At 45.7% G+C, this 21,655-nt stretch overlaps 1 protein-coding gene across 1 annotated transcript; it reads left to right on the forward strand.

Moving 5' to 3' along the window:
- The first annotated feature begins 687 nt into the window (after nucleotides 1-687).
- LOC124668913 (26S proteasome non-ATPase regulatory subunit 8 homolog A-like) lies at nucleotides 688-3,113 on the forward strand. The gene is made up of 6 exons (XM_047205805.1): nucleotides 688-864; nucleotides 1,060-1,138; nucleotides 1,561-1,663; nucleotides 2,191-2,454; nucleotides 2,544-2,655; nucleotides 2,747-3,113. Exons 1-6 carry the CDS (start codon nucleotides 760-762, stop codon nucleotides 2,885-2,887), a joined length of 804 nt encoding a protein of 267 aa, XP_047061761.1. The 5' UTR covers nucleotides 688-759; the 3' UTR covers nucleotides 2,888-3,113.
- The last annotated feature ends 18,542 nt before the right edge of the window (nucleotides 3,114-21,655 follow it).

Below are 21,655 nucleotides of genomic sequence, written 5' to 3' on the forward strand. Positions count from 1 at the left end.
TTCGGCGCCAATGAGAATGGAGCCGAGATTGTGCAGGTCGACGCTTAAAATATTTTTGGCATGGAACTGGCCTCATGTGTTCGGCATGAATGCCATTGGATCATACCTAGATTCGGTGGCACACACGTTGGCACGTACCGGCGACGGAAATCCTTGGCGCCGAACCGAGGGTTCATATCCCAAAATAGTTTCTCTAAGGGGTTCAATGAGGTATTTGTTTCACCAAAGTGTCATATTTGTCAAAAAAAAAAACATGGAGTGGTTTGTGTTAGTGAGTGCAAATCCGAATCACGTCAAAGAGGTTGTAATTCTAGATGTAACCAAGACATCGAGTTTAAGTGAGGAAACCTTTGTGAACCAACTCCAACAATTAATATGTGGCATGCCAGTATAACCTAAAAAGTAGACAACTCAATCTCATAAGTTCTTCTTTATCTCTCATGGCTACGTGCGAATTGTTAGAGTTGGTCGGTGAAGGTAAATTTGATCTCGTAAAATCATTTTTAGCACTTATACCTGCCAAAAAAAAGCAGGCTTTAGCTGTCAGAAGCCAGGAGGGGGACCCACAAGTCAGAATACGGGTCGTATACGAACTCCGGTTGGAGTCGGCCCAAACTCCGATCCCGTATCGCACTCCCCTACTACCAGTGTCGGTCCAATATTAGCCCAACCCAACCCAACACGCAAGGCAAAGCCTCCTCATCACGGTCACCAGAACCTCCAGCCGAACGAACAGAGAAGCTCGAGCAGCCGCCGCCGATGGATCCGAAGCTGGTAGAGGTGACGCAGCTGTTCGCCCGATTCAAGGCGGCCTACGCCCGGAACGACCTCGACGTCTGCGCCAACCTCCTCTCGCAGCTCAAGGTGCCCACCGCCTCCCCTCCCCTCCATCGGGTCGACGGATCTCGCCCCATCTTCTTTTTTTCGAGATTTGTTCGATTCGGGGCCGAAAGACTCGATTTTTACTAGGTTTGAGAGCGTAGCTGAGTTCCCCGCGTGGGAGGTGGAATTCTTACGGTTTGATTGACATCTGGAACACTCCGCCCTCCTTTTCTGCAGGTCCTCCTCACCAAGTTCCCCAGCCTTCCGCCGTCGTTTCAGCAGACGCCCAACGCCGTCGAGGAGCTCACGACCGCGAGTAAGGCAACTGTTCTTTCGGATCAACTGTTGCCCGTCTAGTGTATCGTTATTTATGCTCGCTGTTGGTTCATAATAATGCAAACTCTGGGACGATATTGCTCCTCTTGCACGAGATCTAGGATACTGAATTAGATGTTTACATCCGATGATAACAGCCTTTTCATTGAGATGATATAAAACATGACATCGTCTTACAGTTCATTGACATGTTTGTTGATATATGTGTGGGCACTAGGCACACATTAACAGTTATGCGCACTGATGTAACTTACGTGCTGTTGTTAATTGCGAATAATTTATCTAGTCTAGATTAGTATGGTCCAACTATCTAGCGAACATCCGGTTAGGCAGCAAATTTCTTCGCAAACCTTCCAGATATCGTTTACGGAGCAAGTACTAAGGAAAGCTGAAACCTTTCAGGGGACATTTATGAGCATGCGGTTGTTCTGAGCGTGAAGATGGAAGACCAAGATGCATTTGAACGGGACTTCTGCCAGCTTAAACCATATTACATGGACACATGGTTAGTTCCTCTTTACTACTTTGTCACTTCTTTTTGCTGACTGTCCATTGGGTAGGCTGTTATTTAGCACATGTGTTCTACTGTTGTTCCCGGTTTTATCTCATCCATTGGCTTATTATTTAGTAACAAGGTCAAACCGAAGAAAACTTCCAAAAAAAGGTCAAACAACAGAAATTTGATAGGTTCTCTTGTGAATTAAACCCAAAATAGCTTATTGAGTGAGATTTGCATGAGTTGTATAGTGCTAACTGTGCTGGGTTCAGAGTTGGCCAATGGAACTAAAAACATTGGCTGGGTAGGGAATTTATGATTGTTATTATTAAGTTAGCGGCGAGCTGATATACTTGCCAGATTGGCAAAATTATTTTGTTTCACTATTTTAGAAAGTTTTCACCTCTAATTCTTTGTTGAACATTTGCTTTCAGAACTTTGTTTATAACTACTTTGTTGAATATTTGACCCAGGAGCATGTTACAATTGTTGCATATATCGTCATACATCATACTAAATCATCCTAATGCATGCAGTGGCATAATTCCCTCATCACCAGAGGAATACCCAATTTTGGGTCTTAATCTTCTGAGGCTACTGGTCCAGAATAGAATTGCAGAGTTCCACACTGAGCTGGAGCTTCTGCCAGCCAAAGCACTAGATAATCTTTGCATCAAGCATGCAGTTGAGCTTGAGCAGTCCTTCATGGAAGGCGCCTACAACCGAGTGTTGACTGCTCGGCAGGCAGTCCCACATGAAACCTATGTGTATTTCATGGACCTTCTCGCAAAAACAGTTAGGTAAGTGGGTTGCTGATACTGCCGCTTCCTGTTTGATCTATCGGTGGATGCTATATGCAGACCCTTACTGTGATTTTGTATGCATGCAGAGATGAAATTGCTGGATGCAGCGAGAAGGGGTATGATTACCTGTCAATAAGCGATGCGAAACAAATGTTTATGTTCAGTTCTGACCAAGAACTGCAACAGTACATCGCAGAGGTAAATTCCATTCCATTCCCTTCCATTTTCCATGTCCCCATGTGAATTATGTGGTATCCACAACAGATTCTAAGTACTATGTTGTCCACAGGAGCACCCCGAGTGGGATGTCAAGAACGGCTCGGTCTTCTTCCAAAAGGTGAAGGAGTCCCAGCCCTGCAAGGAGATACCGGCAGCGCCGGTCATCACCCAGACCCTCGGCTACGCGAGGGAATTGGAAAGGATTGTGTGATTTACTTTTGTTTTCCGATCGGTCATGTGCCCTGTACTATCAATACGTTTGCCATAGCTTCTGGTCGCAGCTTTGGACTGTCGATTCCTATGATGAAGAGCTGGATTATTGGGTTGTATTTCCTTAAAATCATTTATTTGCTCTGACTGTTTCTGAATGTTGCTGCTCTGCCTTACGCACAACAGTTAACTGTCGAGTCAAAATGGCAAAAGTAATGTTCAAATCACGCCTGGCGTATTACTTTTCGTATGTTAGCCTGAGATCCTCGTTGCTCCTGCCTCACAAAGATGAAAGACGTGCCAGATCACCAAATCTGTATCCGTATTCAACGCAATTGTATGGGTTACACGTTTCCTGCAAAAAAGACGAAAAGTCTCTTAAGCACATGAGCACTAGTGCTCCTGGTACTATAAAATCATATTATTTGAATACCAAAAAAATCAAAATTAAATGCCTACATACATATAAACATTCTGAAGATACGGTAGAAATTTTGGAGAAAAATATGTTATATTTTGAGCTATACAAAAAAAAATATAAATTTCTGACAAATATACGTCCCTATATGTAGATATAAATTTGTTTTTTTTTTCATGTAGCTCAAAATACAATGCAACTTTTACCGAAACTTCTCACGAGTATTCGGAACATATGTATGTATTCATGAAATAAATATGATGATTTTTTAAAACATAAATACATAATTTTTTTAATATTTAAAAAACTGAGAGCACTAGTGCTCATGTGCACCAAATGCTCATCCCAAAAAATATGGATATTTTTACTCACTAGTTTATATGAGTAGTGAACGAAATGTCATCGAATATTACACGTTGATCAGGTGGCCATGGCGTTTGGAAACAAAATTGTGAGTTAGCTTTCGTACACCAACTATATCATGGCATCTTAGCTTGCATTTACAGCGTTTGCATTTGTTTTAACGTACTTCAAGCAAAATGTCCATCTTTTGACATAGGAAGAGTAAAATGATAACATTTAGATCTCTATATGCAAAAGATACCAATGAGATGGTTTGCGGAAGGACTATGTTCTGCCTTAACTAAAACACCAATCATGCAAAGAGTATTTTTTTCATAGACAGTTATATACATAGAGATGGTTTGCGGAAGGACTATATGTGTGAGCCAACATCTCTTTTAACGTGAGATAGGAGATGCCAAAGGTGGAGGCTCTTTAACTAGCAATGGAACACCACAATTCCACAAATCGTTTGCTTTCAAGATGAAACTCCTTGAATCTTTTCTTCTCAATTCAAAACACGAATGAGATGTTGGCGGAGAACAAAAACAATGCTTGGGTTGAAGCAGAGAACTGTAACCATGAGGAGTAGCAGATCTTGCCTTGCGAATGAGGAGTAGCAGATGTTGTTTGCAACAGGGAAGAAGCGACTTAGATGCGGGGTGGAGCGGCAGGTGGCGGTGAGGAAAGAAGTGCTCGTCGTCGCTGGATCAATCACGCCGACCTGTCCGCGGAGGCGGCCGGAGATGGAAAAAAACGTGGGGGAGGAGCAGCACGAGCGTGGTGGCATAGAGCTGGTGGTACACACCGCTGCGCTGGCCTGGTCACAGCGGCCGCCGGGGATCATACCTGCCGGGGATATATGCCTCCACGATCTGATTTGGCTCCTCTGATTTTTGCCCTCAACTCCCATCAGTTTGGGACAAGTTTCTTCATTCTCTCGCACTTGTCCAGATTACATAAACTAGAAGTGGTTCTTTGTGGCAAAATCGTTGTATCTATTGTGTGATTGTTTAAAGTGGTGTTGTACCGATTTGGCAGCTAGAGAAAATACATAACAGTAAAGATTGTTGAAACTTGGAGAGTTGGACTTGAAGAGACCATTGGAGGCCACTAGAAAATTCTTGCTTTCAATGTATGAGGTTGAAATTAAGTTTGCGACACACGATACAGACACAAACGCTCACAAATACGTGCATACACTTACCAAACTGAGTCTAGGAGACTGCTATCGACTTGAACATTGCCTCCACCTTTATGAGACGCCAAAGCGTCACACCTGGGGTTTATCCCTGGCGGGCCAGAGGTGCCACTGCCATCTTAACCATCTAACCATAGATTGGTTCTCGTATGATATTGAATTATGCAAAGTGAAAATTAAAACGCCTTGTCATTGTCGGTGATGGGGTCACCTTTCGAGTGTCGTTCCCTTGTTGAAGGCGTCTCGAAGATGATCCCCTATTTCGAACTGATGGATTCCGTCACTCCGCCTGATTCTGCTCCCCTTGGTGGTCCCGCTTCGGGCAAACTTCTCTTGTAGTGTCTTGTGGATCATCCTTTGATCTCTCGCTGATGTCCCAGTCCTCTCACCTCGTCGGCCTGGCTACTTTTACACGACTTGCTTCGGTAGCTGATGGCCCGCCTAGTGCCTTGAGGGGCTTTGGTAGATCAGTGGTCGTAGTTTCGTTGGTGTGCCTATCCCAATACCAGTGGAAGATGTTGTGTTTCTGGTCTGGACCTAGCCCGAGCTCGGGGGGTGGTGGTTCAGGGTCTGGGTGAAAGCTTTGCAGGACGTCGCTCTCTTCCGACGACGATGACGCATTCGCGCTCCATGTACCTTCTTGGAGGCGTTGTCGCAAGTCCCCCTCCTCCTTTGGATCCTCAAGCTATGCCAGGCTGCTTGCCCTGTCGTCGAGTCCCCCTTAGGCTGTTGTTTTGGTGCGTACGAGGTTTGTTGGCGTGGACAGAAGACAAGGATCCCTCAACCTGGTGCTTGTTGGCGTTTCTGTGTTGTCTTTTGTTATTGGTTTTTTTGGTTTGTGCGTTGTACGTGTATTGTAAATTTTAGTGTAGCTCCTAGCCGGTTGATAGTTTCGTTAATTCAAAATCGGGCTTCATTTCGAACCTTCGGTCTAAATACAGAACGGTTTCTCGATGTAGCATTTTTTGTTCTACTCAAGGCTGCCCATCATGCAACAAGCATTATTTTGTACTGTAGATGCAATATGCATGTTCATATCATACTGAACTAGTGGAGGTCAGTGATTTGTACGTGTGCCACCGCTGCTTTTTCGGTGACTAAGAGAGAGACATAGGATATAAGCGCCCCCACCCCCTCCTTTAAATAGCAATAGCGAGTATCACAATTTGCTGCATCCTGAAAGAGACACAGCTCAGCGCCTCTCTTTTGACAACAATAATTTGAGATATGGGAGGAGAACAAAAGCATCCTTTGCCTTCATATCTTTACTCTCATCATGGAGCGCGTCTTGACGGTGACCATTGAATGTGGCGGACGAGGTCATTGATGCACTCCTTGCCGCTTGGAAGGGCAACCTCATCTCTAGGGAGGGGCGCCTTGTTCTACTTAAGAGCGTGTTGTCCTCCATGGTTATATACATGATGACAACCCACAAGTTCCCTACGTGGGTTATCGAGCAAATAGAGAAGAAGTGTAGGGCCTGGTTCTGGAGAGGGGAGGGCTCATGCAATGGTGGTCACTGTCGTGTCAGCTGGTCAATTGTCTGTAGACCGAAGGAGCTTGGTGGCCTGGGTGTGCACGACCTTACAAAATTTGGCCGCGCATTGCGGCTCCGATGGATGTGGCTCGCATGGAAGAACCCCTCCAGACCTTGGGTTGGGTCCGCCTTGCCGTGTGATGAGGTAGATCAGGCGCTTTTTTCCGCGGCCACGGTGATCACGCTTGGAGATGGTTGTATTGCAAACTTTTGGAAGGACCGTTGGCTGCATGGATCATCCCCTAGAGAGGTAGCGCCATCCCTCTTTGCCATCACCTATAGGAAGAATCGGACTGTCAAAATGGCATTGCAGGGGAATACTTGGCTCGCTGACCTGAGATTTGGGTTGTCTCCGGAGATGCTGCCTGAACTCACGGCCCTTGCTCAGCTGATTGATGAGGTGCAGCTGAACGAGACACAGCCAGACTCAATCCGGTGGAGGCTAGAGGAGTCCGGTGATTATTCAGCTAAATCTGCCTACCGTGTGCAATTTTCTGGGGCTATCTACTCTGACTTCCCGGCCACAGTATGGCGTTGCTGGGCTCCTGGGAAGTGTAAGTTCTTCCTTTGGACGGCTGCTCTTGGGCGAATCCTCACTGCGGATGCACTTCAAAGGAGAGGATGGGAGAACAATTATTTTTGCCAACTTTGCTTCCGCAACCTAGAGACGCCCTGGCACATTCTCACGGAGTGCCCATGGACTAGGCAAGTATGGGCGGCGCTTGCCTCCTTGGCTGCCTCCCCCGCCTTGTCTCCCTCCTCCTGGACGGACATTTCCTCGATCACAGAATGGCTACACCTTTGCCACAATAACTCGCCTCAGGAGGCTAGGAAGGGGGTGAAATCTCTTATCATGTTGGCAGCTTGGGAAATATGGAAGGAGCGAAACCGACGAGTTTTTCAGCATGAGGAGCTCTCCGTCTCGGCCCTTGTGTCTCGGATTAGAGATGAGGCGATTCTTTGGAATATGGCGGGCGCAAAGATCCCCTTTGATCCTGGCTGAGTTCGGACGCCTTTTTTTTTCCCTTCTTCTCTCCTTATTTCTTTGGCGACTAAGGCTCCTTGTTGCCTTAGTTTTCGCTCCTTTTCTGTACCAAACTTCTATCTAATCAATGAATTTAGCAGCTCTCCTGCTAACATTCAAAAAAGGTCTCCATAGCCGGCGGCTTTATATACCAACTCGGGGAACTCCGGCGCACCGAGGAAACTACTTCTAGATAGTATATCTCAGCTGTCTTTAACACCAGACACGTAGGGGATTTATACTGTGTGGGAGAGAAAGATAGAAGAGAGGGAAGGCCTACGTCTCGAGCATACCAGTGAATTGCATAGAAATTGGTGCTTATCGCGACATCCCTTTTGCCGTTGCATAGAAGCTCATCGCGTAATATGGCCGAGAAAATCTCGTGTCCAGCTTTTCCACGGTAGACCAGAGATCTAATCTTAGTTAACTGAATCTCCATACTTTATGGTGCTTTACCGATGGCCAAGCAAATGAGCCATTGTAGTCAACCAAGTTTGTACTATTCTCCGCTCTCCCTAAAGAAAAACTCCGTACTATTCTTTTGCGATAAGTGGTATTCGTTTCCACTGACGTGGAGGCAACTTGCAAACGACGTACGTCTGAATCAATGTACATGCCCTTCGAAGAGAGATGCACGCGACCGTTTCTGTGGCATGCGCAAGCTCACGCATCTATGTCCGAGCGCGATGGGCAGTTGAATGTACTGAGCAGCGTGACAATTAATGGAGCCGGTCAGTCCCTCCACATGTGTAGTTCGTACTTGGTCAGTGAATTTGCTGAGATGCCGCTATTCGGATTGTTCTCGGCACCAATCTGTCCAACGAGCGTGTAAAGCTGTTCGCGACACAAAAAAGATTCATCTCTTCAGAAATGAATAATCATTGTTGCCTTTGCTCCAGTCAAGGTTAGACAAGCAAGACCATCCTGAACAAAGTAACATTTTTCCTAGATGCATGTTCACGAGGGGACGTATAGAATGCACTAGGCAGTTTAGGTATACACTAGTGCAGTCATGGGTTTAGGAACTATCCGATTCTTTGTTTCCGCTCCACATTTGATCACCTTTGCATTTTATCTGTTAGGGAGACATCCTCCCGTGCGGCTAACCAAGATTAGTTAGGGATATTTCTTGTGTAACAATACTTGTAAACTTGACTGGTACCTCAAGTCCTTGTGCACAGAAACAGAGGGAGAGAAGGCGTGCCATCGAGCAGCCCATTGTTTCATGGTATCAGAGCGGGTCATCCTCCCCGCCGCCAAAACCCCTCCCTCCCTCTCCAAAAACCCTAGCCGCCAACCTCCCTCCCCTCTCCCACCATGACTCCCGAAGAGATCGCAGCCAAGGAGCGCGAGCTCGAGGCTCGTGCCAAAGCCCTAGATGACCGCGAAGCCTCCATCAACCAGCAGATCATCGCCGCTACCAACGCCGCCGCCGTCTCCCTTCCGGCTGGCCAAACACCCTCCCCAAACCCTAACCCAACCGAACCCACCACCACCAGTCCCTCCATCTACGCCACCTCCATCAAGCTCCACGTGCCGATCACCCTCAGCCTCACCGACGGCAAGTACACAAGCTGGAGGGAGCTCTTCCTCGTCGCTCTCGACCGCTACGGTCTCACCGCCCACGTCACCGGCGAGGCCACTCACTCCGACACGTCTCCTACCTCTGCTTGGGGCCGTGATGACTACACCGTGCTCTCCTGGATCTACGGCTCCATCGACACCGACCTCCTCGGCATCGTCATGCGTCCCGGCTCCACCGCGCTCACCATCTGGGATGCCATCGAGAATCTCTTCCGCGACAACAAGAAGCACCGCGCCATCCAGCTCGAGGCCGACTTCCGCAACACGCCATAGGGCGATCTCTCCATCAGCGACTACTGCGCCAAGCTCAAGAACCTCGCCGACTCCCTCACTGACGTCGGCCAGCCCATCAGCGACGAAACGCTGGTTCTGACGCTCCTCCGTGGCCTTAATGACATTTACGCCCATCTGCGCTCGTTTCTCCCCTTTCAGGTGCCGTTCCCCTCGTTTCTTCAGACGCGCTCCGCCCTCATCCTGGAAGAAACTCAGCGACGCACCGACGCACGCAACGCCGACTCCACCGCACTCTGGGCCATGGGCCAGAGCGTACTGCCCAACAATGGGGGCGCCCGCGCCCCTCCTTCTGGCGATCGCTCATCGCCTGCTCCCTTCGGGGGCTATCGCGTCGGCGGCCGCGGCACCAACTACTTCACCAACACCTTCCGCGGCGGAGGCCGCGGACGCGGCAGCGGACGAGGACGTGGGCGCGGCCGCGACAACCCCTGGCAGTTCAATCCCTGGACGGGGGCCCCTACTCGCGCCAAGCTACAGCAGGCCCCGTGGCAGCCACCTCCATCAACACAGTGGCAGCCGCGCTCACCAATGGCATGGCAGCCGCCGTCCCAAGGCCTCCTCGGCCCGCGCCCCAGGATGACACCACAGGCGTACACAGCCCAGGGCTCCTACGTCCCCACCGCCCACCAGCAACAGCAGATCGACCCGGCTCTCCTTGCTGCCCTCAACAACCTGCAGCTACCCGGCGGCGATTGGCACATGGACACTGGTGCATCCTCTCACATTGCATCCGATCCCGGTAATCTCCACTCCCTCCTTCCATCCTCATCCCAATTTGTCGCCGTCGGGAACGGTGCAACTCTTCCTGTCACCCATGTCGGTTCCCAAACTCTCATTACCCTCACTACACCCATTTATCTTCACAACATACTCCTAGTTCCACAAATCATCAAAAATCTCATATCTGTTCGTCAATTCTACATCGATAATCATTGCACCATTGAATTTGATCGTTTTGGTTTTTCTGTGAAGGCCCTTCCCAGCGGGATCGTGATTCTCCGATGTAATAGTCTAGGCCCTCTCTACACAGTCAACCCACCTGCCTACGCCGCTACATTCCTCGCCACCATCTCCCACGACCTCTGGCATCGCCGCCTTGGACACCCCGGCCACAGCTCCACGCCATCTCTACCCACCTGCTTGCCGAATAAAACAGGATCCTCCCTGTGTCATGCATGTCAATTAGGAAAACATGTTAGGTTACCATTTTCTTTGTCGCACTCGTCTACTACTCGACCGTTTGAACTATTACATTGTGATCTATGGACCTCCCCAGTCCTTAGCATGTCTGGTTTTGCCTATTATCTAGTCATTATTGATGATTTTCTCATTATTTTTGGAGCTTTCCTATTCGTAAGAAATCCGATGTCTTTGCCACGTTCGTTACTTTTCATGCCTTTGTCACCACCCACTTCAATCTCCCTATTCTAACTATCCAATGCGACAATGGAAAAGAATTTGACAACATTAAACTAAACTCCTTCTTTCAATCCCATGGAACCCTTTTTCGCTTCTCATGCCCCTACACTTCTCAACAAAACGGCAAAGCCGAACGAGCCATTCGCACCATCAACGATGTTATCCGCACCCTTCTCTTCCAAGCCTCCCTGCCTCCCAATTTTTGGGCCGAGGCCCTCCACACCGCCACTCATCTTCTCAACCTTCGTCCCACCGCATCCCTCCGTAGACAAACCCCACACTTCACCATGTACGGTACACATCCATCCTATGATCACCTACGCGTGTTCGGTTGTCTCTGCTATGTCAACGTTTCCTCCACTAGTCCCAACAAACTAGCCCCACGCGCCACGAAATGTATTTTTCTCGGTTATCCATCCCGCCACAAAGGCTATAGGTGTATCGACGTGTCCTCCCGACGAATCCTAATCTCACGACATGTTACGTTCGATGAACATACTTTTCCTTACGCCTCCATCACACAAACATCTACACCACCTGCCATCATCGACCCCATAGACCCCCACTTCCTACCAATCCCTCCCACCATACCCACGTCGGCACCACCATCTTCCACTCCACCCCCTGCGCGGCAGAGAACTCTGCTACCACGAGCCCACGCCAGCCTGCCGCGGCAGCCTCTTCCCCTGCCGTGGTAGCTCTTTCCCCTGACTCGCCTCCACTGCAGCCTGCCGCCGCTCTGTCTCCTGCCGTGGCAGCGCCGCGGCCCAGCTTTACTCATATGTACACTCGCCGCCCTTCGATACCACCACCCATTATCCATCGCACTCGTAGCACCACCGGTAAACTCCCACCTCCCATCGATAAACTCAATCTCTCTGCCACCGTCTCTTCCCCTATTCCTCACAATTATCTAGTTGCTCTTCGTGATCCTTCCTGGCGCCAAGCCATGCAGGACGAATATGACGCTCTTCTCCAAAACCAAACCTGGACTCTCGTCCCTCCCCCTCCCGGTGCCAACATCGTCAGTGGCAAATGGATTTTTCGTCACAAATTCAATTCCGATGGATCTCTTGCTCGTCACAAGGCACGTTGGGTCGTTCGTGGTTTCACACAACAACCTGGCATTGACTTCGATGAGACTTTCAGCCCTGTCGTCAAACCAGCCACCATCCGTGTTGTTCTCTCCCTCGCCGTGTCTCAAAATTGGCCCATCCATCAACTCGACGTCAAAAACGCCTTTCTTCACGGCAATCTTTCCGAAGAAGTCTACAGCCAACAACCCTCGGGGTTTATCGATCCCTCTCGTCTCACTCATGTTTGTCGTCTCCTTAAATCACTATACGGTCTTAAACAGGCTCCTCGGGCTTGGTTTCAACGATTTGCTACCTTTGCTCGTTCCATTGGCTTCCTTGAATCCAAATTTGATAACTCTCTTTTCACTCTCCATCGCGGTTCTGGCATCGCTTACCTACTTCTCTATAATGATGACATCGTTCTCACCACATCCACCACTTCCTTTCTCCATTGTATCATCAACACTTTCAGCCGCGAGTTTGCCATGAAAGACCTCGGACCCCTTCATCATTTTCTCGGTATTTCTGTCACTCGCCAACCCCATTCCCTTCACCTATCTCAATGACAATATATCCTAGACATCCTCCACCGTGCCGGCATGAGTGACTGCCATCCGTCCTCCACACTTGTTGATACCAAAGCAAAACTTCCTGCCTCTACCGGTCCTCCTGTGGCCGATCCCTTTCTCTATCGCAGTCTAGCCGGCGCTCTTCAATACATGACTCTCACTCGGCCCGAAATCTCCTACGCTGTTCAACAAGTTTGTCTTCACATGCACGATCCCCGTGAACCTCACCTCCTCATTGTCAAACGGATCCTTCGCTACCTCAAAGGGACTCTCGATCATGGTCTTACTCTTCACTCCTCCACCTCTCACTCTCTCATTGTGTAACACCCCAACTTTTGCAAACTTGTTTAATTGTCCTTAATGCAAAAATTAGGGGGAACAAAAACTTTTTCTATAGTCTAATTAAGATGAATTTCCTTGATCTGTTTGCTATGATGAATTGCCTTGATCTGTTGGTAGATGTATTGACTTGATTTCTTGTTGAGTTTTGTCTTGAGCCATCTCCTAGAACAACACCTCTAGTGGTAAAACAAACAACTCACCTAATAAAACACATGTGTGTCCTAGGAAAAGTTGTTTTCCTTCTTACTACATCTAACTCTTCCCCTGATGGCAACATGAGTGTGCCATCTTGATTTTCTCTTTGTAGTACCAGATAGCTCAATCATCCTTAATTCAAAACTTGGGATCATCTACCCCTCATCACATCCTTCTCTTGTACCCACTCATCTTTGTTGGTTTAGAGGCCATGTCGACCATCTGTGTTGACATGCTTAAAATGTCCAGACTTTGGCAATTGATCTCTAAGCACCCACAACTGTTATTGTTGACTTCAATGCATGGATCTCATCTATGCAACATCCTATTCAAACTCCATGTCCTGCATGTCTCAGTCAATCCTTGCAACTCATATATTCAACTTGATCTGGTATCCTATCCCATGTTCCAGCACCAGATCACTTCTTCCTCTTTTACCTCTTATTTTTGTTTTCATCCAAGTTTATCTTCAAAAAACCAAGAGTGGGGATGATGGATACATTTTGTAGTCATCATCTACCCTTGAGAACACTTCTCCCTAAATTAGTTTTCTCTCTCAAAAATCCTATTGATTTTCCTTCTCTAGTTTTGATCACAAAACTACTTCTAGTTTTATTAAATCTTTTCAAGTTATTTCTTCAAAAAAACAAAGAACTGAAATGGGTTTTGTTTTTCTTCCCATTTCTACCAAGTACTGATTTCTAAAAACATTATTTTCTATCTTGCTTTCTTTTTAACAAAAGGCTTGTTTATGGTACCTACACCATTTCTTATTTTCCTCTTGATTATTTTACATTGGAGAAAAACTCTACTTTACTAGAGAAAGTAAGTAGAATATTTTGAACCCCTATGATCCAACTAGTTTTATCTCAACACTTTCAAATCTCATTCCACTTGAGTTCATTCCCAATTTCCCCTAGACCATTGAGGTGTTTCATATACCTTTCAATTAAATCCTTTCTCAAATGGCAAAACTTGCACATCTTATGCACATCTCCGATCTACCCCATTGTACCCCCTCATCCTCAAATTCTTGATCAAGTAGATGAACTCTTGATACTTTCTATTGGACTCCCTTCAACTAAACCCTAGACTCAGAGAGTATTTCAAACCACTCCAAATTGACCTCTTATTTGTAGAGCAACTATGTTCCATCATAACCATCTCAATCCTCTATTATTTTCCATCATCACCTTGACCTCTTGAATTGATGACTTATGTCACCATATTCATCATTAGAATTGCATCATTATTCCCTTCACTATCTCCCTAAAACTTGGACTCTATATCCCTGGAAGAAAACCTATTTTCCTTGCATAACACAAGTGGTGTCGTGTGTCTTGCATAGACACTTGAGCACCATGTGTCTCATCTTGTTTGGAGTAGTCAAGTCTCAGATCTTGTGAAGGCCATCTCCAAGATGGCAGGCACATGAAACCTTGTACATCACCATCATCTTCTTGGCACAAAGCCATCATGCAACAAATACCATCATGGTATATTTTACCATCACAATCTTCCCCCATCTCTATATCTCTCACATTGTTCATTTTTATTGGCAAGAATGGAGCCGGCCAAATGGTGTATGCATGGCAATTTCGGCCAGCCATGCCTCTTCATTTTCTTCCTCCACAAGTCTTGCCTCTCACCTAACCCAATCAATAAATGGGCAGCCACCACCTTGGCCAATCAAAAAAGGAGGCAGCCACCCCTCTCCCTCTATAAATAGAGCTTGGCCGGCCACCTCCTCCCCATTTGCTCATTTTCTACACTCTCCACTCCTTCCTCCACTCTAGCCACTCCCTCCCCTTCTTCTTCCCACGAGCTGCTGCTCCCCCTTGCTCACATGGCCGGCCATGGCCATGGAAAGCCACCAAGATGAAGCTCCCCTCCTCCCTCAAGCTTCCCCTCACCATGAGAGACTCCCTCTCCATCTTCTCCCCAACCATAGATGGATTAATCTCCTCTTCTTCTTCCTCCATTGCTAAGATTGGATCTTGATGCAGGTGCATGTTGGTCCAAGCATGGAGAAGGTTGAGCTATCCTCAGATCTGAAGTTCTTGAGCAAAGTTCGTCCAAAACCTTGCAGTAATTTCTGTATCTTGCTGTTTCAGATTCTGGTACGAACTTGTAAAATCCGCCAAATCTCGTGTGCAGATCCAAATCGAGTCATTCAAAGTTCCACAGATAGATACGGAAAATATCTACAACATGGCGTTGGTCTCACCCTCAAATTCGTTACGGATTGTCCGTGGTAAATAAAGTTCTGAAAACATGCAGATTCACTGTTTATTAGATTTGTTCCGTTTTACAAAACCTTTTTGAACAAACTCAACTGTAGGTGAAAGCCCTCTTCAATAACTTCATTTTGGCGGTGGTTTCACTTCGATTGACCTCCTGAAACTGAAATGGTTCACAGATCAAGATCTGGTCAGATCTGACTTTGTCGAATTAAACCAGGAGCTTGGAAACGAATTTTTGAATGAAACCAACTGGGTAAGAACCACCTATTCAATACCTTTCAGATGCTGCTGACCTCATATTTTTATGATTGATGTACGATTTGTGGTGAATTAAACTTGTTCTGTATGTTCTGCAGACATGGCTGTTAGCTTTTAATTCATCAAAAATCCATTTTTGAACCTAATTGAGTGATTCCACTTCTGTAGGATTACTGAATGTTTTCTTAATCACCTCAAACAAGTTTCAAAACTTTATCTGTTCTGTAACTCCAGAGAGAAAGAAAATGGTACAGACATGCAGTAAGTTTGTAAATCCATTTGTGAGAGTTTCAGAAATAATTTGAGCCCAAATCCAATTGTGTGTGAATCTCTGTTTAATTACCTTCCAAATGCAAGTGGCCTCATATTTTTAGGATTTTTCTACGATTTATGGCTTACAGATCTTGTTTTCTGTACAGTCAGATTCATAGAAATTCCTACAATTGTAGGTTTAATATTTTGGGGTGATTCCAATTGGGTTAGTCTTGTATTAGTACTGGCCATCTAGGAAAAATACTGTTAGTCTCTGTTCATGCATATTTGTTACTGTTAGTAACGTTTATGTGTGACATGCATTGTTGAAGCAAAACTTTTCGGTTTATTTAAAACCCTTGACCAACTCTTTTTACTAGAGTTGGGCAACCTTTGTTTTATGCTTGCAAAACAAAACCGCTGCAACCTAACATTATCTCTTTTGTTTTGCTTAAGTTTTCAAATAATGTGGTATATGGTTCGCTTCCTATTTTTGTATAGTGTTAAGTGAGCAAATTAAATTAGGAAAACTGATTTCTACTTTTCCAAAAATGTTTGAAAATGTTTTGTGAATGTTTGTGATGCCAAACTAATGCACTTGTCCTCCTTTTTATGTTATCTACCAGGGGATACTTAGTTTGTGCCATGGTGATAGCAAAAGAGGCAATTGCTAAGTCGTGGCACTCTCATACCTCTACTAGGTAAATAAATGGGGTTTTCTAAATTAAAACTCTTAAAATTGTTTTGTGGTATCTATAAGTATTTTGTAGGTTATCCCTTATCAAGGTGGTTAGCTACTGATTGTTGATTGTTGTATGTTTGTTATGTTTGGAGCAATGTGATTGATTGTGTTCCTTTTATATTTTCCGGCGATAGATGCGAACAATTCCGGAGAAGAAGAAGAAGTGGATTGGACAAGGATTCTTTATATGTTGTTGGGATTCTTATATTGATGGAGATGAAGAAGTCCAGGGACAAATAAGCCAAGGCAAGCCATCTTTTGATCTCTGATTCGGTGTCTAGTTGGATGTCATTTGTTGATGTCCAAAGCACCTCGGTTTTATGTGTGTTGTTCTCCTTATTATTGTCATCTATGTATGGTTGCTAGTGGGGTACTCCCTAGTGGTGATACTCCACTATTGTTGTTGTGATTATGGGATGCATGGTATCATGGTCGTGCTATTCCACTTGGTCATCTTGTATGCTCAACTTGAGCATCTTCCCTCTCAAGATAGTAACTTACACTACACTCACAACTTTTGTATTTTAGAGGTATCAATGTCATGATGTTGGTGTAATTCTCCACTTGAGGGGAGTATGCCGGGTACCCTATTGGAGAGTTGGTTGGGTAGTGATTCTCCACTACCCAAATTTTATAGTTAGTACCACAAATTTGAAAGTATAATCCTCTTTGTGTTGTCATCATACATGCTTATCTTAAGCGAGTATGATCCACCCATTACTCCTTTATACCTTCTATGGCAAGATGACTCTCATCTCGGCCATAGTGCAATTCTAGTTCAACTCATGAAACTATAGGTTGGGAACCCCTCAAGGCTTACCTTGTTGTAAATGTTTTATGAAAACCTTGGGTGAGTTAACCCAAGCGTATGGTTTAAGAAAGCAAAGGATCTTGGTAAAGATGTTCGGAAAAGTGGTGTGTGGCTGTTTGTTGAACAACCAAGGTGTTGTGGGAAAAATGGTTTTAAAAAGGAGCACTGCGTATAAGTGTACACCAGCCCAACTTTTATCGCGCAACCACTCTACCCTGGTGTGGGACGGGGCTTAGCCCGTAGTTTGTTGAAGCTGGCAGGAGCACCCTTCACAACTTTCTAGGGAGGGTCATGACGACCTCCGACGCCGGGTTGCGCTGCGGAGGAGGCAATACACTGTCTAGACCGATAGCCGGACGATTGCGAGGGTCTTCCGACGTGGCGCCGGAGATACGCTCAAAAGGAGGTATGCTGCCGGGGTGCCGGGAAGGGGTAAGCCCGCAGGGAAGGACTCGTGCCAGTGGAGATGGGCGAAAGGTTATGTCCGGGTATCCGTCGTGGCATATGTTGTTATGCGGGGATGATGCCCACACGATAGGTATCCGGATAGTTGTGGGGAAAGTGTGCAAACTCTGCAGAGTTAAATCTATTCGAATAGCCGCGTCCACGGTCATGGACGGGTTGCAAAGGTCTACCTTTACCGGGGCTTGAGTTTTGTTTTGATAAATGCTTTGCAAAGAAAGTGTTGTGTTGGATGTACCGGAAGGGTACGGAAAAGGGCGTGTGTCGACCATATGGAGATGGTCGTGCAAAAATAAGACCAAGTGAGGAACTCTTTCCTAATGTTTCATGTAGAGGAACTCTTCTTCAATAAAGATATAGAGATGTCATAGGACTTCCCTAGTATCCCCATCACCTAAGATGGCGGTATGCTAACTCTTCTTCAATAAAGATATAGAGATGTCGTAGTCTATCTTTGAAGTATCTTCTTCAATAAAGATATAGAGATGTCATAGGACCACCATAGTGTCCCCATCACTGGAGATGTCGGGATGCTATATCCACTAGAGAAACTACTTCTCTTTCACATGCTATATCCACAAGAGAAACTATTTCTCTTCCGCAAGCTATTTCCACTAGAGAAATTAGCTCTTCCCTCTTGTCATCATTAGACTAGCACTTGTTATCTTGCACTCTTGCAAAGTACCTTTCTTGATGGTTTGCGAGTACAATTCCAAATGTACTCACGGCTTTGTCCCTGGCTATTTACTTGGCCAGACTTGAAGGAGTTTGACGGATGAAGAAGGAGTTGGTGACGTCTATGCGAGCTAGGAACGTCTTCCCAGTCAGTTGCCTGTAGGGTTATGGCAGATGACTTGGGTACTGCGCTGCTGAAGTGATGACGCTACTCTGATGATTTAGTTAGGCCCTTCGAGGCTATTATGTAAGTATTGGTCATGTGACCATGTTGTAATTTTCTTATTCCGCTTTGTAATGGATGGTGTAATTTGATAACAGTTCGGTTATGTGTTCACGGCGCACTGATCATGGGATCGTGAGCTGTATACATAACAGGGAATTTCGGACAGCTAGTCCGGGGTCCCCACAGAGCTGGTATCAGAGCTATCCTGACTGTAGGAGACCTTAGTTAGCATGGACGTTAGTTAGGAAACAATTACTTGGGAAAAACTATTTATGAAACAAATTGTTTCTTCGGTCGGAAGTATAGCTTCTACTCCTCTTATTTAATCAAAGCTTCTAAATTCTTATCTCTCTCGCTTTATAAATGTTTGAAAATTCTTACTCTATTGTCTCATCCACTTCAAAACTACATATTGGACGATGTCCCCAACTCAGACCGGAGACTCTAACTCAAAGATGAATCAATCCCTCGGGAAGACTCGTGTATGTCCAATAGCAGCTGTTCAAGATTGGAGGCCGACTTAGTGTGCAGATAAAAGAATAATAAGATCATGTCTTTGGTTATCACCAAAGTCTGTTAAGGAGCTGACCTTGTTCCTCCGTGGACTTGCACTTTTTGCAGTCGTCAGGGATCAAGCCCTCCGTTTCTTGACTAGTAATTTTTAGGCCAGCCACGAGAAGATCTCTACTTCAGAAGCACCTCAACAGCTACCTCTTCGAAGACCTCATATTTCCGGGATGTCGAGACTAGAAGTTCTACGCAGCTTTCTCTTCCACCTCAACATCGTCGAGTCAACATCAGGCCTGCGTCACCACCAACTATTACAAGGATCCCTATTGAAGTCGATGCCAGCAAGATGAAGACGTCGACATATGTGACCAGCCCCAAGCCAATAGGATGGATAGGACAAACTCAATCGCCTTGATTGAACTACCCCCACGTATTAGGCATCCGTGAGGTACTTAGAGTACCATGTCTGGTGTGATGATTGCTTGTAGTTCCCTTGTGTGCTGCCTTGAGTGTTTGCATCTGTTTGTGTGTGCATGTATGTTTTGCTATTTAGACGTTTCTGCCCTTTTTAATTGTTTGAAATTTGTGAAACAGAAATTAAAAATGGAAATCTGCCAGTGTACTGTTTTGCTAATAAAAATAGTTTGGTAGCTCCGATTGATGTGATTCCAATTGCACCAGAACCAGTATGAAATTATCTTTCAGACGCCACTGACCTTGTATTTTTAGGATTTTTGTGCGATTTTTAATAAATAAAACTTGATCACTGTTTCTGGTTAGTATTTTGAGTCTCAAAAATTGAAAAATAAATATTTTTGAATGATTCCAATTGTGTTCATCTTGTTTTGTTACTGTGCATCTAGGAAAAATACCAGTAGTCTCTGTTAGTGGTATTTTGTCTCTGGTTATGATTGTATGGGTGTCGCATGCTATGATAGGATTAAAGTTTGCCTCGCCGATGTATTGCTAACTGCTAGTTAGTTGGGTAAATTAACGAAAGACTCTAACTCTAACCCAGTTAGAAGTTGTTTTTCAACCGTCAGGAAAAACTAACCCAGACCCCTACCTACGCCGACTACTTTCAAGATCCGCTGAAGCATCTCCACTTCATCAAGAAAGCAGAAGCCCCTACCTTCAAGAGTGACTGCACCTCTACCAGAAGACTTACTAACTTGGTCTAACCTTGGAGTATAGTCGTGCTAACCTCTAGGATATCTTCTTCAAAATACCCCCCCCCTAACACACCATCTAACAAGGTGAGGGAACAATAGCGTCAAAGCCGAGCTACATCACATGGTTCGTCTGGTCCTTACCAAGTGAAGCTCCTGAAGATACTCCAAGACTCAAGACTTTAGGCGTAGTTTACCCGCTAACTTCTTAGTCATTATCGAAGTCAGCACCGACCGTCAAGCTGAAGATTGTCTTCGACGACCCCTGTTGCTGCTTCATATGGGTACCAACCAGGCGTTTCATCAACTTACTAACTCACTGCGCGTCCTATGGTTTAGTTAACACCGGGAGTGCCTCTTGAGGTTGTGGTCTGCACGTCGCCCCCGAAGATTCTTCAGCTGAACAAGGAAGACCGATGACTTCTTCAGAAGCCCGATAGAACCACAAGGCAGAAGCTCCGAGTTTTTCCGAAACCCGATGAAAAATCTTAAGGGTGGAAGACTTCGTCTTCCACTAAAAGTTGGAGCTACCCCTAACTTTTTAAACCTTTCTAACACACCGTTGGAAACGTAGGATGCACTAACCCCTCTTGAAGCCGTGGACTACTCAACGCCCACTGAAGATGTTGACTCAAGACGAGAGATCAATGACTTCTCCAAAAAGCATCCGACAAAGACCCGTGGCCGAAGCTTAGAGTTTTCAAACCCCCTCCCCGAGGAACAATTTTAAGGGTGGAAGACTTCGTCTTCCACTAAATTTAGGCTAACTCTAAAAAGTTTTCAACCCTGCTAAGGCACCATTGGAGTGCACTAACTTTTCTGAAGTCATGGACTCCGCTAGGATTGATAAGAAGCTACAAGTCTAACATCTGCAGGGAGTAGTCAACCTCTTCATGAAGCTCGCCATCGGCAGGAATCCATCATGTCTCTCAGAAGCTGAAGTTGCGACCCCCTCAACAACGGCACGCCGACAGAAGAATGGAGTCTAACTTTCGTTAAGCTTTACAACCCCTCTAGTTCTGCGCTCACTAATCTCGGGACGAGATTATTTTAAGGGTGGAAGATCTGTAACACCCCAACTTTTGCAAACTTGTTTAATTGTCCTTAATGCAAAAATTAGGGGGAACAAAAACTTTTTCTATAGTCTAATTAAGATGAATTGCCTTGATCTGTTTGCTATGATGAATTGCCTTGATCTGTTGGTAGATGTATTGACTTGATTTCTTGTTGAGTTTTGTCTTGAGCCATCTCCTAGAACAACACCTCTAGTGGTAAAACAAACAACTCACCTAATAAAACACATGTGTGTCCTAGGAAAAGTTGTTTTCCTTCTTACTACATCTAACTCTTCCCCCGATGGCAACATGAGTGTGCCATCTTGATTTTCTCTTTGTAGTACCGAGATAGCTCAATCATCCTT

Source organism: Lolium rigidum, chromosome 1 (assembly GCF_022539505.1).
Source record: "Lolium rigidum isolate FL_2022 chromosome 1, APGP_CSIRO_Lrig_0.1, whole genome shotgun sequence".
Taxonomy (NCBI): domain Eukaryota; kingdom Viridiplantae; phylum Streptophyta; class Magnoliopsida; order Poales; family Poaceae; genus Lolium; species Lolium rigidum.